Consider the following 24629-nt stretch of genomic DNA (forward strand, 5'->3'; position numbering starts at 1 on the left):
CCAATTGTTCAAAGAGGTACATTAGGTCCTCCTTTTGATTATGAGCTAAGTCAGAGGGAATCAGAGTATTTGTTTCATCACATAACAAGCTGGTTAATACCACAGTAGTATTTTCAATTGATTTTCTTTCCATTCCTTGAGAAGATTCACGTGATAAATGTGAGTCTTGATTTTTCTGTCTGGTTGGAAGACTCAGTAATCGTAAGGCCCTCTCTTATCTATTATCTTGTTGGGACCATGCCACCTAAAGAGCATTCTGTTTTCAGAAGAGGGGAGGAAAACTAGGACTTTTTGTCTAATAGAAAAGGATCTTAATACAGATTTTCAATCATGATAACCCTGCTGATGTTCCTGGGTCTTAATCATATTAGTTTGCACTATGGATCTAACTGCCGCCATGTGCTCTTTAGGTCTTTGGGCAGTTTGGCATAGTGGTAAATAGCTTTCGGTCGTTCCTCTCATGTTTCACGCAACGTATCTAATACATCTCGCGGTTCTCTCCCATATTAGTTTAAATGGGACCAGTTTAAGATATGCATTCAAGTCTTATTGAATTGTTGTGGAATTGTAGTGGAAGAAATAGGGAGAGGGCCAAACCTAATGTTTTACCCCAGGCCACACCCCTGTGACAGTCCTGACCTTTAGGGTGATATCCAGCGGTGTGGAGAGTATCCTTGTGCTGAAAGAGGAGATTGAAAGATAATTGGTGCCGTTTTTCAGCCTGGGGTCTTTGTGGAACCGGGCCCACATGCAGTTCTTCTGCACTCCAATGTCCTCCTCTCTGGCATAGCTCTCAACTCACCCGCTTTTGGCGGGTGTCACCCGCCTTGAAAGCAGATGAATCACCCGCCAAGTCCCTGAGGCGCCCATTCACTTCTATGGGCCTCTCACCCGCCAAAAAGAAAATCGGGTGTTTTCACCCGCCTTGGAGACAAAAAAGGTTGGGAGCTATGCTCTCTGGTCATGGCTCCATGTTTTGCTGCTAGAGGCCTGAGATTACTCTTCCTCTTCCAAGGTCTGAGCCTGAATTCAGGAATTGTCTTCCATTTCATCTGTTGGCTGCGGGCATGTGCTTTTATGAGGCTTGGTTCTTTGTGCGACCAGACTGCAGCATACCTGTCAACTCACCCCGCTTTTTGCAGGTGAAACCGGCAATAGAGTCAGTTCCCTCACCTGCCAATTCCGTTGCCGGCCAATAGGTGTAAATGAAGGGAGCACCCTAAGACCAAAAATCTTCTCGTTTTACTTGCATTTTCATTTCTAGACAGATATGCTGCAGGACGTGTCCCCCCTGCTGTTAGAATCCTTTCTGCAGCCTCCACACCTGCCAAGAGCTACTCTGCATACCACTCATGCTGTTTCTTGGACCAGTAAAGAAGATCAGGTTCAGTTGTCAGCAGGCGGCAAGAGTTTCAGACAGCTCTGCGTGACAGCTGCATTTGACCAAATGCGAGAGACTTGAAATCTATGGCTCTTGTAGTTTTGCTTTTCCCATTCTAACGGATACATGCAAAGAAAAGACTTCAGGTTTATAAATCCCCAAAAGGCAAAGATTAATAAAAAGACATGTATGAGCATCCGATGAACGACGTGGGTCATTTGTATGTATGATCGTGGTCAGTGTAATATGTTTGTGCATTGTGCCTCACAAATCCCCAAAATACATAACTGAATAGGGCAATTCACGGTATACATGAAAAACTATGGCTGTATAAAATATTGTTTCCAAATAAAAGACTGTTTATGCTAGCATGAAAAGTAAAAGAAAATGCAAACAGAACTATGTTTTACATTACCAAAATTATGGAATTTCCAAACCTGAACTATAACTAAAATAAGGAGTAAACAAATATATATTAATGTTCCTAACTGTGATCGAAATACAAATTGTGAAATTAAGCAGAAAAAACTTAAAAGGGTTCGATTACCAACAATTGTGCTGTGAGCGACTCGCGCCCTGTTATATGAACGTGAAATATTCCAATCCAACATGGCCTTCTGTCAAAGACATGAAACGCTAGGCTGTGAGACTGACAGCATGTCCATCCAATCACTGTGTTGATTGTTTTTTGCGTCACAACAAAAGGAAAAGGCAGGTCTAATTAAGCCTTTGACCAGTCAAAAACGCCCATAGTCTGTTCCTCATCCAATCATAAAGAGGATTTCAGTTTCCATTCACATGGGGTGGGAAATAGGGTGGACAAGACGTGCACTTTTTCCGAGCTGTTGACAAATGGAGATGTAGGTGGGACAAATAAGCAGTCGGGTTCTTTATTTGTTGATATTTCCTGAATGGCACCAAACCGAGCCTGTAAGCATTTAGGAAATGGAGGAGACAGGCTAGCGAGCTGTTGGTTGGGCAAGGGGGAGCTGAGGGCGGGCACGCAAACCACCGAACGACGGTCCCATTGGATCCGAACTTGGAAAGCTCGCGCGCCCGCGCGCGAGGGAAGGTGAGGGTTGCGGGAGGGCAAGGCACGCGCGCCTACGCTCTGCCGAACCCTGCTCCCCGGTAGCGCGCGCGAGGGGGCGCGCCTGCGCAGCAGCGGCGTGTCCACGAGCATCCGCGCACTGGAGCGAAGGTGGGAGCGCGCGTGCGCTGTGCTCCCCGCGTCAGTCAGTCAGTCGGGGCAGCGCGAGCTGGGCGCGCGGGCAGTCAGTGGCAGCGGGCGGATCCCTGAGCGCGGATCCGAGGAGGCGGGACATGGACTCCCTGGCTGTGGAGGTGCGAGGCTCCAACGGGGCCTTCTATAAGGTGAGGCTTGCTGAGAGAGAGGCCTGTGTGCACAGGGGAGGGAGCGTGGCTGCGGGGCCTAGGAAGATGAGCAGCACCTGGAGAAGGTCTGGCAGCTGGAGCTGGCAAGTAGGATAAGGAGCTGTAGTTGGGGGGGCATGGCATTTGAAGCGGATGGCCCGAAGGTTGTGAAGTGGGTGCTGGGGTGATATCAGGTCGTGATGGTGTATGCTGTGGGCAAGGAGTACTGTCGGGGATCCTTGGGGTAATGTGAAATGGGATAACGTGGGTCATATGAGGTGGGGCCATTACGAGAGCAGGGTGTTACTATGAGGTTTGGGCCTGGGGTCATATTGGGGTGTAAAGGATTTTATGCGCCCTGCTTGGTAATGGGGTGGGGGGTCGTCTCATAGGATAGTGTTATCTGGGTGTGTGATGGGGTACTTTGGGTGGGGGTGTGGGGGGAGTATGGGGCAGTGCACGTGTTTTGGTTGTGTATGACAGGTGACTCATCTATTATGACCAGAACATATGTTGTGGGGGCCCTCTGGGGTCAAATAGTGATCGTCCACAATAGTTGCCTTCTGGGCTAATCTTGAGTTCTGGGAGGCTAAGGGATTCCAGTACTATGCGGGGGTCGTTTGTCATCCATGCTTTTAAATGGGTATTCATGGGGCATGGCCACTACACGAACGGCGCTGCTAGTGATGGACATTGTGCCAGTGTCATTTGTCAGTGCTAATGAGTGTTCATGGGTTCGAGCTGAGGGTTTGATGTTGATCTCACGTTATGCATTAAGTTAGCATTAGTGGAAAAAGTGTGAGGCTGAATATGAGGTGTGTTAACCACAGTGATCATGGTTGTTGAATATGTGTGTGACACGAAGCATGTGTGGCATCCAGAACGGCAGTGAAATATAAAGGCGATTTATATTGCCGGGGACATGAAGGTGTGAACAGACAAATGAATGTGGCAGGCTGTGTTTTCCGGTTTAACTTTAGAGTCCCTTGTTTATGTGGGCACTGTAGGGATCATAACAACACATGAGCATTGCAGGGCTATGAAAACGAATTTAAAGCCCGTGAAAACCAGGGCTTTAGCGTGCCATTTATGAAGAGGGAGCCCTGAGTAGTCGTCGAGATGTTTCAAATGTTGGGGTTTAAGGTTAGGCTGGCAAAAGGGAGTCAGTTATTTTGATGATTGATTTGGTGGTTTATAATGGAGGGAGAAGATTTTTTGGGATCTTTGCAAGATGTGTATGAGTTTATTCTAGTTTTACTCTGCCACCATGTTCAGGTAATCCCTGCTCTTTTGACCATGTGTTTGGCATTATAAATGCTGCATTATGCTATAGTGGGCTGATTCGCGTACTTTTATTCTGACCGCAGAATCATTTAATCTACCACTTTTAAATGTTATTGTTAAAATGTATTTATTCGTGATCTGGGAGGAATCCCGGTCTGCACTAGTCATGTTACTATTGTAGTGCAATATCTATTTCCGGTGGGTAGATTCAGTAGTTGCACTATGAGATGGAGAGGATAATGACAGGTCTATCTATTAAAGATAGCCTAAGAATTGCTAAACATAGTATAAAAACAATTTTATTGTATATCAATACACGACTAAATACAAAAAAGTACTAATCCACCGGTAACAATCCAACATGTTTCGCTTCTGTTATGTTAAATATCGAACGTTCTTCAGGAGCATTAAATAAGTTAGCTTCTTATTGTGGGTGCCCGGCTGGCGTCTGTCTGTTAAAATCTGCTTGGCCTGTCAGCAAACAATAGAATAAGCTGTTATGACTTGCATTCTATTACTCAGTGTTTGTGTAATTTCTATTTCAATCAATATTAATGGTTGCGCCATGCCAGTTTTTGAACAGAAATGTGACTAATGTACTTGTTTGTTTTTTAGTTGTGTATTGATATATAATATTGTTTTTATACTATGTTTAGCGATTCTTTAATAGCTAGACCTGCCATTATCTTCTCTATCTCATAGTGTAACTATTGTTAAAATGTTACCATCTTGTTACTGGGGATTTCTGCCTGGATCCCGTTTTTTTGCAAGTTGTTCATATCTTTGCTGTGCTTTGCTCCTTCAGTACACGTTTTGCTTAAGGATTTATACAAAGCTAAGTAGTGTCTGCCCTTTTTAGCCTACGTGTTAGATGTAATATGATGATTGCTCTCAGCTTAGGGTTTTACTCTTGCCTCGTGAAACATCAACAATATATCCGTACTTAAAGACGTGAATGGACATGTGTTCTGAGAAGACAGCTTTGTATGGCTGACTATATATAAATAGCAGTGGTGACATGTGTTACTATGCTTTCCCCGTTCCCATCTTTATATTGCTAGCTATCTATCTATTGCCTCCACCCACAACTCTCGGAGCCAATGGAAGTTTTATTATTAGAACCCAGATCTTTGAGTGTTGGCTTTTCTGCAACTGTGAACCTCTGGCCAACCAGTACCACGATTTTATTACAAAACAATCAAGATGTGGTGCTTATATTGTTGTCTGGGCAAGTGTGTGTGATGAATTTGTAAGGCCAAATCCATGATTATTTTGCCGGTTGGCAGACCCTTCAAAGCTACTATGTGTGTGGCTACTGGCACAGTGCCTACTTCAATGGTTATTCAGAAGGGGTGATGGTGGTTCATCAATCTTGCTTTTGCTGTAACGTGGTGGTCGGGGGAATCCTTGGTTGATCTGTTGGGTTTATCTGTGTCTGGCCCGGTGGAATTACATGTAGTCAGCGGCCGTTATTTAGGAGTTGGTGTAGGAGGGTGTGTATGCTGTGTCAATGTATTGGTGTCATGTAGACACTGCGCCAGTTAGGTTAACGTTTTCAAGAATGGGATAGGTTCCTGAGGCGAGAGTATGATTCAAGGACATTTCGCTCTTCTTGGAAGCAAGACAACTCTGAGCAGCGTGACTTCAAAACCGATCTGCGCTTAGAGGCTGGACTCTGGCATGAAGCGCAATATAGCAATTCAATTTTTTTTCTTCTAGTTGTGACTGGTTTTGAAGTTTTACTATTGGGCTCTATGTGCTATTTAATCTTGCAGGACAGACTCCCACGTTTCAGTGCTGCCTCTTTTGTCAAGTAACGTTTTTATCTCTGCTTTCCAGTCAAATGTAACCATCCGGGAGAGTTGGGGAACAGGATGGACCTTATTGCAGACTGGGAAAGAAGGCTGAGAACGTTATGCCTTGGACTCTTTATCCTAGTCCCTAACCCAAAGTAGTTTCCTTCCTGATAACTCGATTTCCGTCCCGCTTTCTTTTCTATCCTTGACCCCTGCTCCCCCAACTACTATTCATGCACTCCTTCTTTCTCCTCTTCCTAAACCTGCCTACATGCTTGAGTTGGACAAGAGTGTGAATCCAAAACTGATTCCCTTAGCCGTGCAGGAGGTCACTGTCTACCAATTGGCTCTATTTGTTGGGCAGAATAGATGTGCAGAAGGAAGTAGCATGTAGTTCTCGTGAGGCTACCTGTGTACCACCAACGTGAAGGACCTGTAAAAGAATGTCTAGTATGGGGAAAATGAGGAGTTCTGAGATGTGTTACTAGTCTCAGGATGAATGGGTGCAGACCACAGCATTGTTTGAGACTTTCGACGAGGCATGGGTGTAGCTTTCTGCCCAGTAAGGCACCAGATCTATCAAAAAAATAGTCTGATAAGATTCAGCTCTGAAGCATTAAGTTCTTCTTTTCTCCATAAAATGGTCCCGTTCCTGTCGCACACCTTTCTCACCAGGACAATGGGATTGCTTTTATAAATCGGGAGCACTGTGTTCAGCTGCTGTTCCCTTCTCTCCTCACCTATACCCATTTCCCTCTGACTTTCTTAGCCCATCCCTCAAAGCTCGCCCTCTAGTCGTTCTTTCTTACAGTGACTTTAAACTTAAGCTGACTTCCAGGCTTAACGCTCCTGAACATCTTACATTTCACTTTACAGAAACATTGATTGCCACCCATCTCTGCATACTGGGTTACTGCTCAAGCCTTACAGCTTGAACAGATCAGAGGGGAGTGTTGAAGGCCATTCAACAGTGTGGTTGTTTTTGTGTCCCCCACAATCCACTACACCCCGCCCCACACTCCAGTGAAGGGTATTCTTGGTTTATCTGTAGTAGTAGATTGGATAGTGTGATGCGTAGACCTTCTGTGGCAACATTTCTTCAGATCTCAGTTTTTGCTCTTTGCCTGGATTTTATTCCGAGTGCTATTCACAGGGTTGGAATTTCAAAGCTTTACCTCGATCAGCTGTCTGAGATGTTTGATACAGGTACATGTTATGAAGATACAAGTATTACTTGGGGTGAGAATAGAACCAATTTTCCCCTTTTGTTTTGTTGATGTAAACACCAGATTAGGTGGGTAGAGTGTACCACTATTGATTGTCAATGCAACAATTGATAAGAACCCAAAAAAACGCCTGCTAATGCTGGCGAACCAGGAGGCTTTTATTAAAGGGTAGATCATGTTTCTTGTCCTTGTTAACTATGTACATGTGTACCTACCTCACAAACCATTTAAAATATTTTTATAAGACAGTTTTTTGGCAATTGGATCTTCAGTTGTTCATGGTAAGAGATGATTTGGCTGAAAGGGTTGCACTATGAATGGACTATTCTGTATTGGAACTATCCATTTGGCCAAGGAGAAGGCATTAAAGATGAAGCAAAATCAAAGACGTGATGGTCGTAAGGTTTAGAATTAATCTTTTTTTAAATTTGTTTTAATTAAACTCTTTATTTCTAATTTACAACAATAGGTAACAAACAGTAACATCATCCATAGGCATTGAACTGCATAACATACAATAGTGGGAAACAATACAACAGAATTTGATATCATAACCCCGTATCCCACCATATCAAACCTAAATAACAATCGAAAACCAAATCAAATGTACCAAGCAAATAACATACAAACAAGACCACACAAACAACCACACAAAGCCCCCCACCCTCAAGAATATGAAAATAAACTATTGCACTCCACTCCATAACACAACCCAGCCTTATCCATAAAGGTCATCAAAATCCTCCCACATTTCACCATAAAGGTCTGCCTTATCCTGTTTACAAAACATCGTATTTTCAAACCTCGACAAAGCTCTAACATCCAAAATCCACTCCTCCACCATCAGCTTTTTCCGTGTCTTCCAAACCTTCAACACCTGTTTAGCTGCCACCAACAAAACTACGCACTTCACACAGCGTCACCCAACTCGCATTACTCCCACCACCAAAAGACAAAAATATAACTGCTAAGGGATTGCGCGGGTAGTCAATCTTCCAAATCTGGTCAATCCTGTCAAAAGCCTACCACCCTTTCACAATGCCATAACATATGCAACAGTGTACCCTGTTCTTTCCCACAACCCCAACACAAAGCATCATCAACTAAACCCAATTTGCACATACGCGCTGGAGTCCAATAAATTCGGCCCACTATCCTTTGATGGATGTAGCGCAATTGCAAATCCACTTTGGTTGTCGTCGGCACTCTCCAAATCCTATCCCATTCTCTCAATGTCAGTTCCCTGCCCAACTCTTCTGTCCATGACAACCTCCATTTTTCCCACGAATCCAACCATTGCCTATCCGGAAGCATAAACTGAGTAAACGTAGACACACTCTGAAATCCCATCTCCAAAATACCAAGTTTTCCGGCTTTTTCAGAAATGGAGCATCCAACATCTCTCTCCGCTCAACAAGTAAAGCGACCAAAATATTATATCTCCTGAATTCCCTGTTCCCAAAACCAAATTTCTCCACTAAACTCTCAAAAGGCACCACCCCAGCCTCATTCCACACATCTCCAATAGTCAAAACTCCTCTCTGAATCCAACTCTTCCAAAACAGCATCTTATTATCCAACAGCAGACCAGGATTATGCCAAAGTGAGGCCTCCTCATAAAGATGCAATCCTTGACCAGTACCAACAATCCACGACGACAACGCCTCTTTAGTAGCCAACACAGACTTCAAAACACTGTACCTTCTTAGGCAACTTCCCAAAAGAAAATAAACATTTCATATCATAAGGCAAAAACCGCTGCATCTCAATTTGTACCCACCACGGCATCCGGTGCAGAGCAACACCAGAGTAACAAGACACTTTCTTCAACAAGAAACCACTACAATAATTTCCCAAAATCGGATACCCAAATCCTCCATACTTAACACTCTTGGCCATGATGAACCGGGAAACCCTGGCCCTCTTCCCAAATCCCCACAAAAAATCCTGAAACAATCTATACGTGCAAATGCTCCCTTTGTAAAACGTAAAGGCAGAGATTGAACAACATAAGGAATCTTCGGCAGCAAAATCATTTTAATAGCATTGACTTTGCCCCAAAGAGTCAGATTTACACGTCCCCATCTCATAATATCCCGCTTAAGAACCTCAATGATTTTATCGACATTAAAACTTACCAACTTTCCAAAGTCACGAGTAATATAAATCCCCAAATACTTCACACTAGAATATTCCCATTTACAGTCCCACCCCAACAGCTGTTCACAACCCGGCGAAGCCCTCACCGGAAATACCACCGTCTTATCCCAATTGATCCTGTACCCAATAACCTACCCACTTCATCAAAGACCTCCCGTAACACAGGACCTCCAACAACAGGGTAATTTAAGACGATCACCACATCATCCGCATAAGCCAGTGCCTTTACTTCCCCATCACCCGCCTGCCGAGCGATTACAGGAAGAGGATCAAGCTAGATTTGCATATGGTCTTTTCCTTTTGGTATGGCTTGGCTGGTGAAGACTGATGGTCTGGAGGGTTGCCACGAGCAATGCCAGAGGTTAAGATTAATTCTAAACCTTGCAGCCATCCCCTCTTTATTTTTGCTTTGTCACCCTGAGTGGGACGGGTATGCTTGTCTCGTTCAGAAGGGATGTGACCAAGCAGTACAGGCTGGAGTACCACTTTCGGGGTGGTACCAAGCCAGATTGGCATCTGTTCTTTCCCCTTTTGTAATGGCTTGGCAGGTGAGTCTGGAGGGTTGCCTAGAGCTATGCCAGAGGTTAAGATTAATTCTAAACCTTCCAGCCGTCGCCTCTGTTTTGCTGAAGGCATTACGAGATACCATGGCTGAAATACATAAAAAGCATGCTTACTGTAATTGATGCACAAAATCACTTTAAGGCAGCTGACACTTGGGGGCTGATTCATGGAATTATTTGCGTCGAAAAACAGCGATTTGTGAGCCATTCTTCCCGCAAGTCCCTGTTTAACAAATGGGGATTTGCGGGCAGAATGGCGCACAAATCCTGTTTTTTTTCGGCGCAAATAATCCATGAATCAGGGCCTTAATCTCATGCCTTGGCAAAGCAACTAAAGAAGAATAAGATTGCTTGCACCCAGGGATAGAGGAGAAACGAATGAGTTCTCCAAATCATTTAGCCGTAGTCATTACTTCGGGCGAACTACATAAACATTTGCTATGGGCTACTGATCCAGAACAGCGCACCCCGATCACTAGGGCAAGATTTAATTGTCTGGCCTTGAGAGCCATTCAATCTAAATGCGTGTTAACCTAAGTGACAGATCGCATCCAGTATACCATCAAATCTCAGAAATTGTACTTTGAAACTGATTTTTAGAGCGGCGGATCTGATGCAGTGTCATCCACTGTTATGTTTACTCTGGGTAGATACCCATGAGGTGGGTTGATACTTGTTAGGGGTGGCTTAATGCGTTTTAATTTGCTTAGTTTTCGTGATGTTTTAAAAATTGAGTACTATGTGAAGGATTGCTGGTGTTTTCGTAATGATATCTTGTATTGCACTGGCTTTTCATTTGTTTTTATGAGAATGTTTTTCTTTTCGAACTAAACATCTGGTCTTGAACTTTTCTACTCTGTATCCTCTATGATCCTCACTCGCCTTTTGCGCACCTCCTTCGTACAGTGTTGACTATGCATTCGAAATATCTGCCTGTGCAAATCCCTTCTCTAATCATTCCTATCTTTCCACTCTGTGCTCCCATGCTCTCCTCAACCTGACGGCCCACCCGCCCCCTGAGGTGCTTTCTGCTTAGCCATGTCCCCCTCTTGGCTAGCAATCGCTAGGAGTCCCTACCTCCTGAAGGGTGCCCCGGAGTGTTAGTGCTCACTGTTCCCCTTCAGTGTTCCCTACCACTCTGTCCCGTCCAATGTCACTGGATTACATATTTGCAAATACTGATTAACTGTTTAACGTCTGTTTTGTGCTGGTGTCATTAACTCTTCCCAGCTACACCATCGGTTTCATATTTGGTTTTGTATCATGACTGTGAAGCACTCAGAAGTGCCCCAGCCATTGATACCTGTTTGTACAGTGCTTTTGCGTGAAGCATTTTATATTTTAAATTCAAATAAAAAATGTCTTTCATATATCATGCAATACTGGTTATTTTATATACGTTTTTAAGTTGCTGTGTGCTGCTTGAAAACACATCCAAGTAAGGGAATATAATTTTATTTGCAGTCATCCTTGGACTCCCTTCTTGCATTCACTGTGTACTTCCTCCTTTAAAAAAAAAGTTTTCTCTTCTCCAACAGGCCACGAGAAAGAGGCAAACACCCAGCACATTGTGAATGATGTTAAGGGAAGACGACACATTAAACAAAATAAACTGTTTTCTGGGAATATTTTTTTGGGTGGAGTTGACTGAGTTAGGATTCTTTGCTCTTGCTGACAGTGTAGAGATTAACAAAAATGTAGGTTGTGATCCTGTGCTTCTTGTAATGGCGAGCTGGATACATCAACGGACCCTTCAAGGGACAGACCACTCCCTTTCAAGCCCAGGTTCAGACAGCAGAAGGTTCTGTCCGTAATCACAAAGTGTAACAAAGCCTTGCCCTCCTACTTGGAAACCATTGCCTGTATGACCAAGGACTTGTTGGATTCTGGTTCTTGCAGTCATCATTGGCGGGGCGTGAGGGAGGGATATTCCCTTACATGGCGCATTTGACAGCGCTCGCAGTACTCTGTAAAGTAGAAACTGGGATCATGCTCCATGAATGCTAGCTGGTATTTGGAGCTCCCACAGGTGCAGAAGGGGGTCTCAGATTCCACTCGGGAAGCAGTCGCTACTGACAGGAGAATTTAAAACAGGTGTTCGGATCGCCGGGTGCGCCATGGCCATGTTGCCAGAGCTGACATTTGCTTTTACAGTTTGGACATAAAAGGCCAGGCTGTCACCTGTCTTTCACAGGCTGGCCCGAGGCAGGACCTTCCCATGCCATGCTGCCCTCCTTGTTTTTCCTTTGAATGGCATTTAAGTTTGTAATGCCGCCCGTGTCCCGAGCAACCCATAACGGCATTGAATGATGTGGATGGTCGCGTTTTGACAGTGTCGTGACTTTGCGTTAGTAAATCTTCTTTGCAGATGAGCACGCCGTTTTACGGTGGGCTTTAGGGTACTTTCTGGACAGGCTCCTACAGGCAGGGAGGGCATCAGCTGGAGTTATCAGTTTACTGTTATCGCCATTGAGCTTTCTTGTTTGGAATTATAAGCCCCGGTGCCTTATTTCGACGGGGGTCACACGTTTCCAAGAGCAGCTCCCATTTTCCTTTTCGAGGGGCCGAGTTTGTATCCTGCGCTATAGACGAGCTCGCCTCTGCTCTTTGCTAGCATGGCCACTCACTCTTGGCCTCGCTTCCTTGAACTTTGGAAGAGACTTGGCGCAGAGTTGCCCCCCAGGCCGCTGCTACAGTTGGGATTCAGGCTTCCCAAGGCTCGTTGTGATGCCCATAGCCAGGACAGCTGACCACCCCCTAGCGCAGCTGGCCTCGTCCATCATTTCAGCCCCCGTGGGTTTCGCTCGGACCAGCTGCGCCCTGGACTGGGCACTGCTTAAAAATAGCCTTCTCGCGGGGTGGTGCTGAAAGAGTGCGCTGCCCGCGGGGACTGCTTCTTGGGTGTCACACGCCTGCCTGCCTGCCTCGCGGGGTCACCTGCTCTTTCTTTTCTCGGCCGCAGTCCGGCCACGTGAGGGAGCACAGGACACTCCCATTTTGCTTTTTTTGACAGGGCACCATGCCTTAGTGCGCGAGGAGGCGTCCTCTAATTAGCTGGCAGCTTTGAAAGAGTCTAGTTTTGTGGATTAGGGAGGCCAATTCCATGTGGTCTGGAAGACTGTAAAAGAAACAGACTTCTCGGAAGCAGTGACTTTACGCTGATACCTGGCATTACCTGCACACGTTTTAGAAATTCGGTGGGGATGCACAAACGTAAGCCTGGATTGTGCGCGCCCTGACGACACATCATCCACATGGTTGAGTTTAAACGCTCGACTAAAATCTTACTGGGGTCTTCCTGTACCCCTCCCCGCCCGCCACCACGCACGTTCTGATCCCAATATGGCACTACAACTGACGTTTATTTTTTCACAGTGGCGTATGTCTCCTGTAAAGCTCTAGTAATACACAGTGTGTGAGCAGAGGGACAAAACCATCTATATGTAACTGCAATTTGATTTAGGGACCCATGGCGTAATTTGGAGCCTACTTAGTTAGGCACAGTATACCCTCGCCAGATTAAAAACTGCAAGCAGTTTTATGTCTGACCAGCCCATGTGGTGCGAGTGAAAAAATAGTAGGAGCAGTTATGAGCCTAAACCGTAATATTGGACCTGCGAAAAAGGTGTGGAATATTTGCCAGTCTTCTCTCCCAAGTGCAACCAGCAAAGACTATAAGATCTAAAGAAATGGGAGAATTAATGTTCATGAACAAATAATCCCAGAGATAAATAGTCAACACTTTTATTCTGTGTAAGGTGCTAGGAGGCTCTGTGCCATCCAGCATTAGTCTGATGGAATTTTATATGGATTTGGCTACGGTTCTCTCTTCCCTAGTTACGAAACACACGTGGTAAGAGTACTACGTGAAGGGCACGTTTTGCAGTACTGGAAAATTGTCATTCATGTGTGCTATGAAATAATTGAGATTATAATCCATGAAGTCGGAAGCAATTATTCCCTTATTCATAGTAACAAACGAGCGTAAAACAACGAATAGTGTAATTTTAAGACTAGTCTTATCCTTTTGGCATTATATATCCAGTGGTAATAGCCGACCCAAAAAGTTCATACACTGTGGAGGCCTGACTTACACGCTTCTCGTAGCTCTCGTCTACCATTCTCATTGAAGTGCTCCCCAAAAGCCAGGGAAGGCTCTGGCTCAGTACCTCGGACCCTTTTTAGAGATTAAATGTGCGAATTGCTCGGTTATCTAAATTAATGCAGTTGCTCTTACAGACGCGCAGAAATAGTTCCCACGTATAACAGGCACAGAGATAATCCTGAGCACTACACCCTCTTTTTCTTAAAGATGGTCTATGGCAACCAAATGGGTTAGCAGTGGATACGTTCTTTCCCAATTGTAGGCTAGGTTTCAGAATAGCATTGGTACTTTGACTTGGGTGTTTAGACAGTATTTATTATATTTTTTTAAAACATGTTTATTAGCTTTTTTTATTGTAAACAAAACAATCAACATGGAAGAAAAGGAGAAAACCAAACACCCCCCCCTTGATCCAGGAGCCAGTTGCTCAGTTTTTCTCCCTCTGCATGGCGCCAAATGTGAGCTCATATATCCCTGTTTCGTTCATTGCGTTTCCCATTGGGCTTTCCGCAAGCCCCCATGTATTCCCTTTCACGGGTCTGAATCCTCTTGTGAGTTGATAATGCCCAACAGGGCCATTGCTTTGGGACATCATATCCTATTTTCCCCTCTGCCGAGAAATGCCAGCAGGGTGGGCCAGTCTGTTGTGAACTTCATATGCTCTCCCTGTATTGAGTGCGTGAGCCATTCCATGTATACTACTGACCATATTTTGACAATCCATTCATGTTCTTGATGGGGTGTTTGTTTTCCACCTACGAGCCAACACCATTACTGCTGACATCATTAATACACATATTTTACGGAGAGATTTCATAGGAATAGCCACCAGGGTCTCATACAGAGGATATCCAGCCCTTTATTTTCTCCTCCCACTTTCCCCAGGACCTGCATTGTGGCTTGGTGTATATAGCCCCAATATGTGTCCAGCTTTGGGCATTCCCACCATATATGAGCCCAAGTTCCCATCCCTCCACAGTCTCTCTAGCACGGGTGGGAGGAATTTGGGTACATCCTATGCAGTTTGCCCGGGTTAAGTGCCATTGAAACATGAACTTTAGCCAGGTCTCACGGACCTGTATTGATCTAGTAAGTTTAGGAATCTGACTCCACAGCCTCTGCCACTCTTGTTCCCCTATGTCCTTACCCGTGTCAAATTCCCACTTTCTCATGTAGGACCTGATGGGTGTGGTTTCCCCTTCCTTGATGTACTTATAAATAATGGTCATCAATCCCTTGTCCCCGGAGTGGGTATCTAAGTATTTTTCAAAACGGGTCAGGGGGCACGACCGTGCTACTTTCAGGTCCGGATGTGATAACCAGTGGCACACTTGCATATATCCATAGCTATGTCTCTCGTCTAAACCAAAATCTAGTTTGCACCACTCGAAGTCTTTAACCTTTCCGTCCACAAACATATCTCTCACCATCCGACAGCTGTCCTGGTACCATTTCCCAAATGTTAGGGTGTCAGTGCCCGGAGTAAATTGAGGGTTTCCCATAGTGGCGTGTATGAGGACGGGAATGTGGTAATCTGAGCCCCCTTCACTGCAGTATCCCAGGCTTGCCCCAAAGTCGAGGTAATTTTACTGGCATACATTTGGGGAGTTCTTTCTTCCCTTGGTTTCCATAGGATTCCCTCTAAGTGTCCCGCCACCATACGCATATGAATAAAATGTGTATCCTGGTGTAATCCCTCCATCGCCCTCCAGGGCTTATTCCTGTCATCCCTCTGCCAGTCTCTAAGTATCCTAATTTGCGCCGCTATATAATAGTTCCTAAAATCTGGCTGTCCCATACCTCCACGAGAGGTTAAGCGTTCTCATAAGGGTTGCGGAAATTCTCGGATGTTTATGCTTCCAAATGAAACGACTAGTCTCCTTCTGTAGGGCTCTGAAAAAGGCGCGTGGGATGTCTACCGGCAGAGCTGCAAACAGAGCAGCCGCGGCAGTACCGCCATTTTTTTTTTAAGGCGTTCACCCGTCTCGGCCACGAGATTGATTTGCCTCCAGTCTACTAGCTTCGATTTAATCTTTTCCGGTAGAGGCGGGTAATTTGCGTGGTATATTCCTTCTATGATTTTAGTTAAGATCAAATGTCTGGGAATACACTTATCACTTGCCCAGCTAAACTCGTATGTGTCTGATTTGTTGTTCAATGGGTGTGGGGGGGTTAAGGCTAAGTATGTCTGACTTATTGGCATTCACTCTCAACCCGGCTACTTGTCCGAACTGGGCAAGTTCGTCGCTAATTCCCCACAAGGACTGCTCGGGGCATGTCAGTGTGAGAAGGTTGTCCGCAAAAGCGGCCACTTTGTGCTCATGACCCCTGAATGGAATGCCAGTTAGTCTGCTCCCCTCACCGCCGCCAGGAATAGTTCAAGATGCAGGGTGTCTAGCAGTGGGGAAGGAGAGCACCCCTGTTTAGTGCCTCGTTCTACAATAACCGGTTCGGATACCTGACCGCTAACTGTCAATCGAAGGGTTGGGGCTTGATAATTGGCCTTAATCCTGTCTAAATATTTGGGCCCAAATCCCATCCTTCCCATCGTGCGAATAGGAAGCTCTACTCCACCTGATCCAAGGCCTTTTCGGCATCTATCGCAAGTAGGAGGGCAGGGACTAGCTTCCACAGTTTTTTTTTTTCAATTAGATGGGTTATCCTCTGCACATCATCTGCCGTTTGGTTGCCCTTAATGAATCCTGCCTGGGCGGATTTTACTATCTTGGGCACGATCGAGTCTAGCCTCGATGCCAGGACCTTGGTGTGTATCCTTGCGTCCGCATTCATTAACTCAGTCGGGCGAAAAGAGCCACACATCTCTGGGTCTTTCCCCTTTTTGTGAATAAGGATAACCTTTGCTTCTTCCATAGACCTGGGTAGTACTTTAGTGGGCGCTACCTGATTAAACAACCTTGTCAGATGCGGAATTAAGAACTCTGTGCAATTCATAAAACTCGGCCACATAGCCGTCAGGACCCGGTGCCTTATTCATTGCTAATGAGCCAATAGCTTTCCTGACCTCGTCTGTTGTTCTATCTTCCTCTAGTCTTTCCCTGTCTTCATTTGATATTGCCACGAGTGGTAGTTTGTCCAGGTAGGACTTTTGCTTTGCCGGGTCTGGGTTACTAGAGGAGTACAGTTTGTAAAAGCTGCAAAACTCCTTTGTATTTCATGAGTTTTTGTATAGGCCCGCCCCCCCTCCTCCCAATTCTTAAGATAGTTCTGTCATTTTCTTCCTTTTGTAGCATTTTCGCTAGAAGGCGATCAGATTTGTTGGCCTTGACATAGTACCTATGTCAAGGCGTAGGAGATTTCGTAGGGGATTTCGTTCCACCGCCCTCGTCTGAAGGAAAATAATTTGTCCCCTCAGGGTGCGGACCTCCCTCTCAGCTGCTCTCGTGTGTTTCGCAGACATCTGCGCCATTGCTTCTTTGAGCTTAAGCCCCAGGTTTTCTTCCTCAATCCTCATCTCTTTCCCTCCTTGCCTTGATCGCGATGATCTTGCCCCATATCGTGGCCTTGAGGGCATCCCACCACACCTGGGGCGATGTCAACCTAACTATTATAGCCGACAAAATCCTCCAACTCTTGTTCTACCTCCTTGACCAGTACTACATCTCTAAACACTGGCGTCGGGTATCGCCATATCCACAGGCCCATTGCTCCGCCTGGTCTAGCTATGGTCAAGGTTATTGAGGCATGATCAGAGATTGACATAGTCCCTAGATTAATATCTGTTAGGGAGCCCAGTAAGGACATCCATATGTAGTCTATGCGGGAGTGGGTTTTATGCGCGTATGAATAAAATGTGTATCCCGGTGTAATCCCTTTTGGTCTCCCTCCAAGTGTATATTAGGGCTAATTCTCCCATTTTCATCCTGAGGTCCCCGGATGGGCTCCCCTGTTGCCACTATGTGATCCTGCTCCTGTCTATTGTGGGGTTCCATGCCATGTTGAAGTCCCCCGTTAGTATGATTCTACCCCTGGCAAAATTACCTAGTCGGGTTAGGGACTTCTGAATAAAGGAGTCTTGGCCATTATTAGGTGCATATATTGTTGCAATTGTGAGATGCTGTACCCCCCCCCCCCCCCACACCCCCTCCCAGGTACCTTCCTTGTTCATCCTTTTGTGGTGATTTTGATTTCCAGAACTAGCCCATCTTTCAGCGCTATTATTACTCCTCCTCCTTTCTTACTGGGTTGGTGGCCTGGATCAACCTTTCATACCCCCAGATTTTGATTCTGTGTAGGTCTCTAGTTTGAATATGGGTCTTCCTGGAGTGTGGCTATATGCGGGTTTTCCCTGCGGAGGTATCTCTAGTTTTTCTTTTTTTTTCCGCCTCTTGAGCAGGGAGTTTAAACCGTTGACATTTAAGGTCAATACATTGAGTTGATTCGTATTAGTCAATATGGTGGATCATATTAGGTCCCCCCTGCCAAATCCCCCCCCCTCACTTAGTTGACGCTCCGGTGTAAGGTGAACCCAGATCTGCAGCATTTCTCCAGCAGTGGGGAGTACAATGATGCTCTCTGAACTCAGATCCACCTCCGGTCTGCTGCCGCTCCTCCAACACAGGGATTGTGTTGCGTGAAATGGAGTGTGCCTGCACCAGGGAGTATAACATCAAGACCCCCTTGCGATGGCCATCTAAGGATACCACAGCTCTGATACATTAGTGCGTTGGGGGTTCCAGTTGGGAATGTTGGCCATATAGCAGCGAACGCAGCCCTCATTCGGTGGAATTGAAAGCGTTTAATCTGTAATCACAAAAAGTGCCATCCGGGAACATGACCCGCATTTTGAAGAGTTTATCTGGATCCCATTCCTGCTGGAGAGCCCTGTCGAAAGCGGGGGCAATGCTGGGGAAGTTCCATAGGGGGACCTCTGGGTCGTATGGGGTCTCCAGGCAAATTCTCTTGTATATCCTGGACCAGGCATGTATGGTGGTTCGTGCCGGGTCAAATGGACAGGTGTCTTTTGTAGGTAGAGTTGAAGATAACGGAACGTATGTCATTGGGGCGGGTGGCATGTTTTTCCAGGAATATGTGGGTAGCTGTGTCCTCTGGGTTGACCCAATGCTTCGCAAATTGTGCCTGTGCAGTTAATTAGTATAGTTCAAAGTCGGGGGCGGCAATGCCGCCTTGCGAGAATGGTTCCACCATCTTAGCCCACCCCAGCCTAGCCGTCTTTCCATTCCAAATAAAGGAGGAGGCAAGTGATTGAAGTTTTGTAAAAAAAAGTCTTGCCGGGCCAAATTGGGATGTTATTGAAGTAATATAGGAGTTTGGGGAGTACCACAATTTTAAGTAGTGCTACTCGACCGTATAAGGATAGCCGGAGGTTAGTCCACAATTGGAACTTAATCGTCAGGTTTAGTAGTAGATCCCTGTGGTTTAGTGTATATAGCGTTTGTTTATCCCTGGTTACCATGATACCCAACTATCGTACCTGAATATGAGCTGGCCTAAACCCCTGTATCCCGGAAAGGTCTCCAGTGCTCGGGGTCAATGGGAATATTTTGGACTTGGGGACGTTGATTTTGTATCCAGAGTAATCCGAGAATGTGTGCATGTCTGTCATTATAAGTTGAACATTCTCCTGTGGGTTTTGGACATAAAGTAGGGTATCGTCCGCGTACAGTGATATGATCTGCAGGGGACCTGTCATCCTGAGTCCTTTGTGTGAGTGGTTTTTGCGGATATATTCGCCCATTGGCTCTATAGTGAGTGCAAATAGGATGGGTGAAAAGGGGCAGCCCTGTCGAGTTTCTCTGTGTAACAAGAATGTGGGGGACATGGTGTTATTGGTCAGAACTCTGGCCGCTGGCTGTGTATTTAATAACCGAACACATTTGATAAAATATTGGCGAAGACCGAACCTCTCAATCACTAGAGAGATGTGCCCAAGAAACCGAGTTGAAGGCCTTTTCGGCGTCTAGAGCAACAATGGCCGCCTTCGCCCCTGGGTCAATCTGTGCCATCACGCCAAATAAACGCCTTAGGTTTAGGGCTGTGGATCTGGTTGGGACAAAGCCGGCCTGGTCGGGATGTACCAGGATTGGCATATACGAAAGGAGTCTGGTGGCCAGTACCTTAGCGAAGATATTCGCGTCAGTGTTTGTTAGGGATAGGGGTCTATAGGAGGCCATATCTTGGGCCAGTCTACGGGGTTTCAGGAGGACTGTGATAATTGCCTCACGCATTGACTCCGGGAGGGCACCTCGGTCCATCGCTTCCACACTTTTAAGAGTAAAGGGGCCAATTTATCATGAAATTCTTTATATAATTCAGAGCCTAGTCCGTCTGAGCCGGGGGCCCGACCAGACGATGGTGAGATAGCTGCAACAATTTCTTCAACTGTGATGGGTTGGTCAAGTATGTTCCGTGTCTCGGGGGGGTTAGTGTTGGGAGGTCTAGGTCGTCCAGGTATCTATTTGTGTCTTCCCTGGACTTCACAATCGTGGTTAGAGTATAGAGAGGAGTAAAATTCTGTGAATGTGGCGTTAATGTCCCTCTCTTTATTAACTGTTATCCCTAAAGTTGTCTGTATACTGGGAATGGGAGTGTGATTATTGGTTTTAAGCATATTGGCCAAGAATTTGCCAGCTTTACTTTTCCCCATATCTGCGGGCCTTAGCCGTGGCAGTCATGTACAGGACCTCCCTAATGGCTAGTTCGTTAAATTCTTTTAGTGTAGCACGGACCTTAGACAGGGTTTCCTTATTAAGTGTGGCACTGTATTCAGTTTGTAAAATATCTGAGTGGGAGTCGTGTACGGACGAATAGAAGGTGAATTTCTTCTCATATGGTATAGTGTACGCCAAGCGTCTACTGTGTCTGTCTGTTCAATTATTTGTTTCAGAGCCAGCGTGGCTTTGGAGGGGGCACTAGGGGTGGTCGACAAGCGGTCTAGGGATTGATCAAGAATTATGTTGAAATCTCCTCCCCTAATTACTTGTGCCTCCCCCGATGCCGACAACATATAAAGTATTGTACAGTAGAATTCAGGGTCATCTACGTTAGGGCCATATGTGTTAATACCAGTACATATCTACCTTGTGGGTCTATCTTACTAGAGTGATGTTTGAAGCACAGCTTGGGATGTATAAGCGTCAGGACTCCCCTAGACTGGGACGAGTATTCCGTGTGATATCTAGGACGTCCCCATCGTGGCAGGAATTTGGTATTGACTTCCTGGCCTTTATCGGGTTGTTAAGCCCTCGGATATTCCAGGAAAGTAGTTAAATATTTAAGCCTTTGTTAGCCTGTGTCGTAGCCATATCTGCAATTGCCTGTTTGTTCATTGTGTTGCCGCATCTCTGCACAGTGCGGGGCACCCGCCATAGAACAGCTCTCTGGTTTTAATGCTGTAACATCCCCAAACAGACCTGGCCGACTGCCAGGAGTAACCCTTTCTCGATTTCCCCCTCCCACCCGCATCATCAAACCCAACAAGATGATGTATCCCTTTTAACCATAACTTAGAAGTCTCCTGGGGGTGCAAGCTGTACTCACATGGCCGCTGATGGTCGCCACAATGTCATCTAATTTACTGTTGACTGCAAGAAAGCCGTTCTGGACCATTGTCATTAGCCGGTCTTCTCTCTCGTCCCCTGGGGCTCTAGTTGGCTATCCATTAGTGTTTATGGTGATGCAGTCGACCCATGAGGCTGGGAGCTGGCATAGGAGTCCATTGGACCAGTTTTCTTGGAGCCCACACCCTTCTTGTTGTGTCGGCCCATATGGTGAGCCGAATGGCTTGTGTTCTCCCACGTCTCTCTGCTTAGCGGTGTTATCCGGCAGTCTTGAGTAGTATTTTAGCGGATAGTGATGCTGATCCTTTTCGCTGTTTGTGATGGGCTTGTGTAGTTCAGCCGCAGTAAAATGGAGGTGCCAGGGTTGCACTGGGATTCAGGCTGTTATGACTGAGCTGTATATTAGGTTATATAGGCTCTGCCGACTGTTAAAGCCTGGTGTTACTTATATTCACTTGCAAATGTCCACCTGTGGTCAGTTGCCAGGGTACAAACTGGACTGTGCGTATCTATTCAGGGAAGTGCTCAGTAGGGTCTGCAGTGCATGCACCGCCCGCCCTCCGTTCTGCGGATCTATCTGGAGTCGGAAGGGCCTGTGTTTAGGGGATGGATTTATGTGATCCTTTTGAGTGGCGAGTATTGTAGCAAATGGTAGGTATAAAGTTTCTACTCTGCCACCCTTTGTCTGAGCCAAAGGGCAAGAACGAATTGTGGTAAAGGTCACCAAAAAATGGTCCGACCAAATACAAGGATCGACACACATCTGGCTGAGCATCGGGTTCCTTGCTGCAACCCAGTCAAGAATATTGCCTAATTTGTCGATTGGCTCCATGCTGTGTATAATAACATCGTTCTCTCTAAAGAGCTGTTCCAAACAAGGGTCTTGAGAGTTGTTTAGCCACCTATTTGAAATCCCCCAGTACCAGCATGCAATTATTGGGTTTATATAAGGAGGCTAGAATATCCGTAAGCTCCTCGTATAAGAGGGGCGTGTCCTAAGGGGGACAGAAAAAGGACACTATTCATAGTTATTGGGGTGAGTGTTAATCTTCAGGAGAAAAATCTTGCAGCCTGAACAGTTTGACTACTTGAAAGAATTTCAGTTCTTCTCGTACCACACATGCTGCTCCACCATCCCTCCCATTATCCCTGTTTTTACCAAAAAAAGTACAGCCAGCAGGTATTGCAAGGTGAATATTGGGGCCACTGGAATCCTGCAGCCACATTTCGGTGAGGCGCATAATGTCGATTCTATGTTCTAATGTATAATCCGCGGCGTGTCTATCCAGGCACCTGGCATTCAGTCGCATGGTTTTATTATGTTTAAGGTTGGTTTCTACAGTCGCAAGGGCGTCCGGCTTTGTGTTGTTCTGACATATGTGAAGTTTGCTGCAATCCCATACAGCCTTGGATTTGTTGCAGGGCGTCATGGTGATCATTTTGCAAGTAAGTGCTGTAGGATGGGAGGGGAGCTGACTGAGCCCTATGCATTGGAGGTTGGTTTGTGCCTTTTTGTGCATATAATCTTCTTTTCTCCAGCATGGGGTCTGGCATGGATTCACATGCTCATGAATATTCCCCGTCGTCAGGCTGGGAATCCTCGGTAAAGAAAAAACCAGTATCAGTTTCGTTTCTGATCTGTCTTTCGTAGTAATAACCAATCACTGGTCTCTGCGTCATACTGACCACAGCCAATGACTGCCCTCTACCTAAGCACCGCCTCTGGCAGCCATCTTCAGATTTTTACCGCACGTTCATGTGTTGGGATCCTCGTGCTATTGCTCTTGAGCGTTAGTGCTATTTTTTCACGTTTTTTCTCAAAAACTGTTTTTTCGGTCAAAAGAGCCTCAAGCTCCACCGACTCTCCATCCGATCAACGGGGACCCGTGTCGGATTCATCTGCGCCCCTCAAGGGTGAAGATTTCGTCGAGCTACGCTTTTGGAGGACTCCAGAAGTTTCTCGGGCCCGGACATGGCCCAGGAGAAGGGAAGCTCGACGCCCGGAAAGCTGTTCAGGATCTGCCCTGGATGCCAGCTCCAGAACGTCTTTAAGGAGGACGAACACTCCTTTTGTCTCTACTGCTTACATGAGGACAAGACGCACTTGGAGAAGGACTATGCGTTTTGCGGCAACATGTCGGAGCGGACCATGAGGGACCGCCATCAACGTCTCGCCAACTGGCTGGAAGGGAAGAGCCCGTCAGGCGAGAAGAAGAGGAAGAAATCCGAGCGGGCTTCTAAGACCTTTGAGGACGCCCCGGCGACGGGGGTCCAACACAAGGCCAAGCACCGCGAGTCCGCTGGCACCGGGAGCGCCGAACGGTCGGGCTCTACGGGCGCCAGGCAGGGCGCACCCTCCCCGGCACCTTCAGCCACGAGCCAACGCTCTGGGTCGGGTAAGAGGAAGGGCGAACACCCGGCGAAGCTCCTGGAGAGGCCCCATCGGAGGGGGAGCGAGGCAGTGTCCCCCCCCCTCAAGGATAAGGCGGTGAGCGCACCTAAGGTGGTGAAGGCCTTAATCCATCCGGCCAAGCCCTCTATCGATACTGTCGCGGCGGCCCTGGCTCAGCCTGTGGAGGCTACACCAGTGGTGGCGACCTCGGGGCTCAGAGTCTCCCTGCCACCTCGGAGGGAGTCCTCTTTTGTGCCCATCGATAGGACCCCCGTGAAATCCCCGGCGGTGAAGAAAAAGGGGGGGCAGGGCGTCGTCGTAGATTCGGCCTCAACCTCGGTGGAAGAGCTGATCGAGGTCTTAAGCCACGGCCTTGGCGTGGAAGAAGACCGGCCCGTCGGGATGGATCCCGACGCAGGTGACGACGACATCGTCGAGGGTGCCGACGGGGCCCCTGATCGCCCGTCTGATTCCCCTCTGCCAGCGCCGCAAGACAACTCGGCGGCCATTTTGTTGGCTATACAGTCCTTATGCTCAGAGATAAGGACGAGACCACCGTTGCCGACGGAGGAACCTCTCCCGTCGGGGGATCCTGAACCGGGACCTTCTGGTGTTCCCCCGCCCAAGAAAAGGAGGATTCACCCTCCACCTCCTTTTCAACCGTCGCGCCCCGTCCAGCCCTACTCCCCGTCCACCCGAGGGGATGATACGGGGACTGACACGGCAGCGACGGGTACGGACGACGAGGTATACGACGAGGATCTACCGTCGTCACCTCCCACCAGGGCTTCTCCGCCCGACGAGATTGGA

At 46.7% G+C, this 24629-nt stretch overlaps 1 protein-coding gene across 4 annotated transcripts in view; it reads left to right on the forward strand.

Moving 5' to 3' along the window:
- Positions 1-2100: 2100 nt before the first annotated feature.
- The window catches only part of FXR2 (FMR1 autosomal homolog 2), a 903897-nt gene continuing 881368 nt past the window's right edge, over positions 2101-24629 (forward strand). The window contains exon 1 of one of the 4 annotated variants that reach the window (XM_069644549.1): positions 2101-2755. In XM_069644549.1, the coding sequence (XP_069500650.1) occupies positions 2705-2755 (51 nt within the window). In that variant the 5' untranslated portion in view covers positions 2101-2704. The remainder of the gene's footprint in view (positions 2756-24629) is intronic. The other 3 variants (XM_069644565.1, XM_069644574.1, XM_069644557.1) reach the window with 3 other exon arrangements.

Source organism: Ambystoma mexicanum, chromosome 1p (genome assembly GCF_040938575.1).
Source record: "Ambystoma mexicanum isolate Mex_15411 chromosome 1p, UKY_AmexF1_1, whole genome shotgun sequence".
NCBI classification, from domain to species: domain Eukaryota; kingdom Metazoa; phylum Chordata; class Amphibia; order Caudata; family Ambystomatidae; genus Ambystoma; species Ambystoma mexicanum.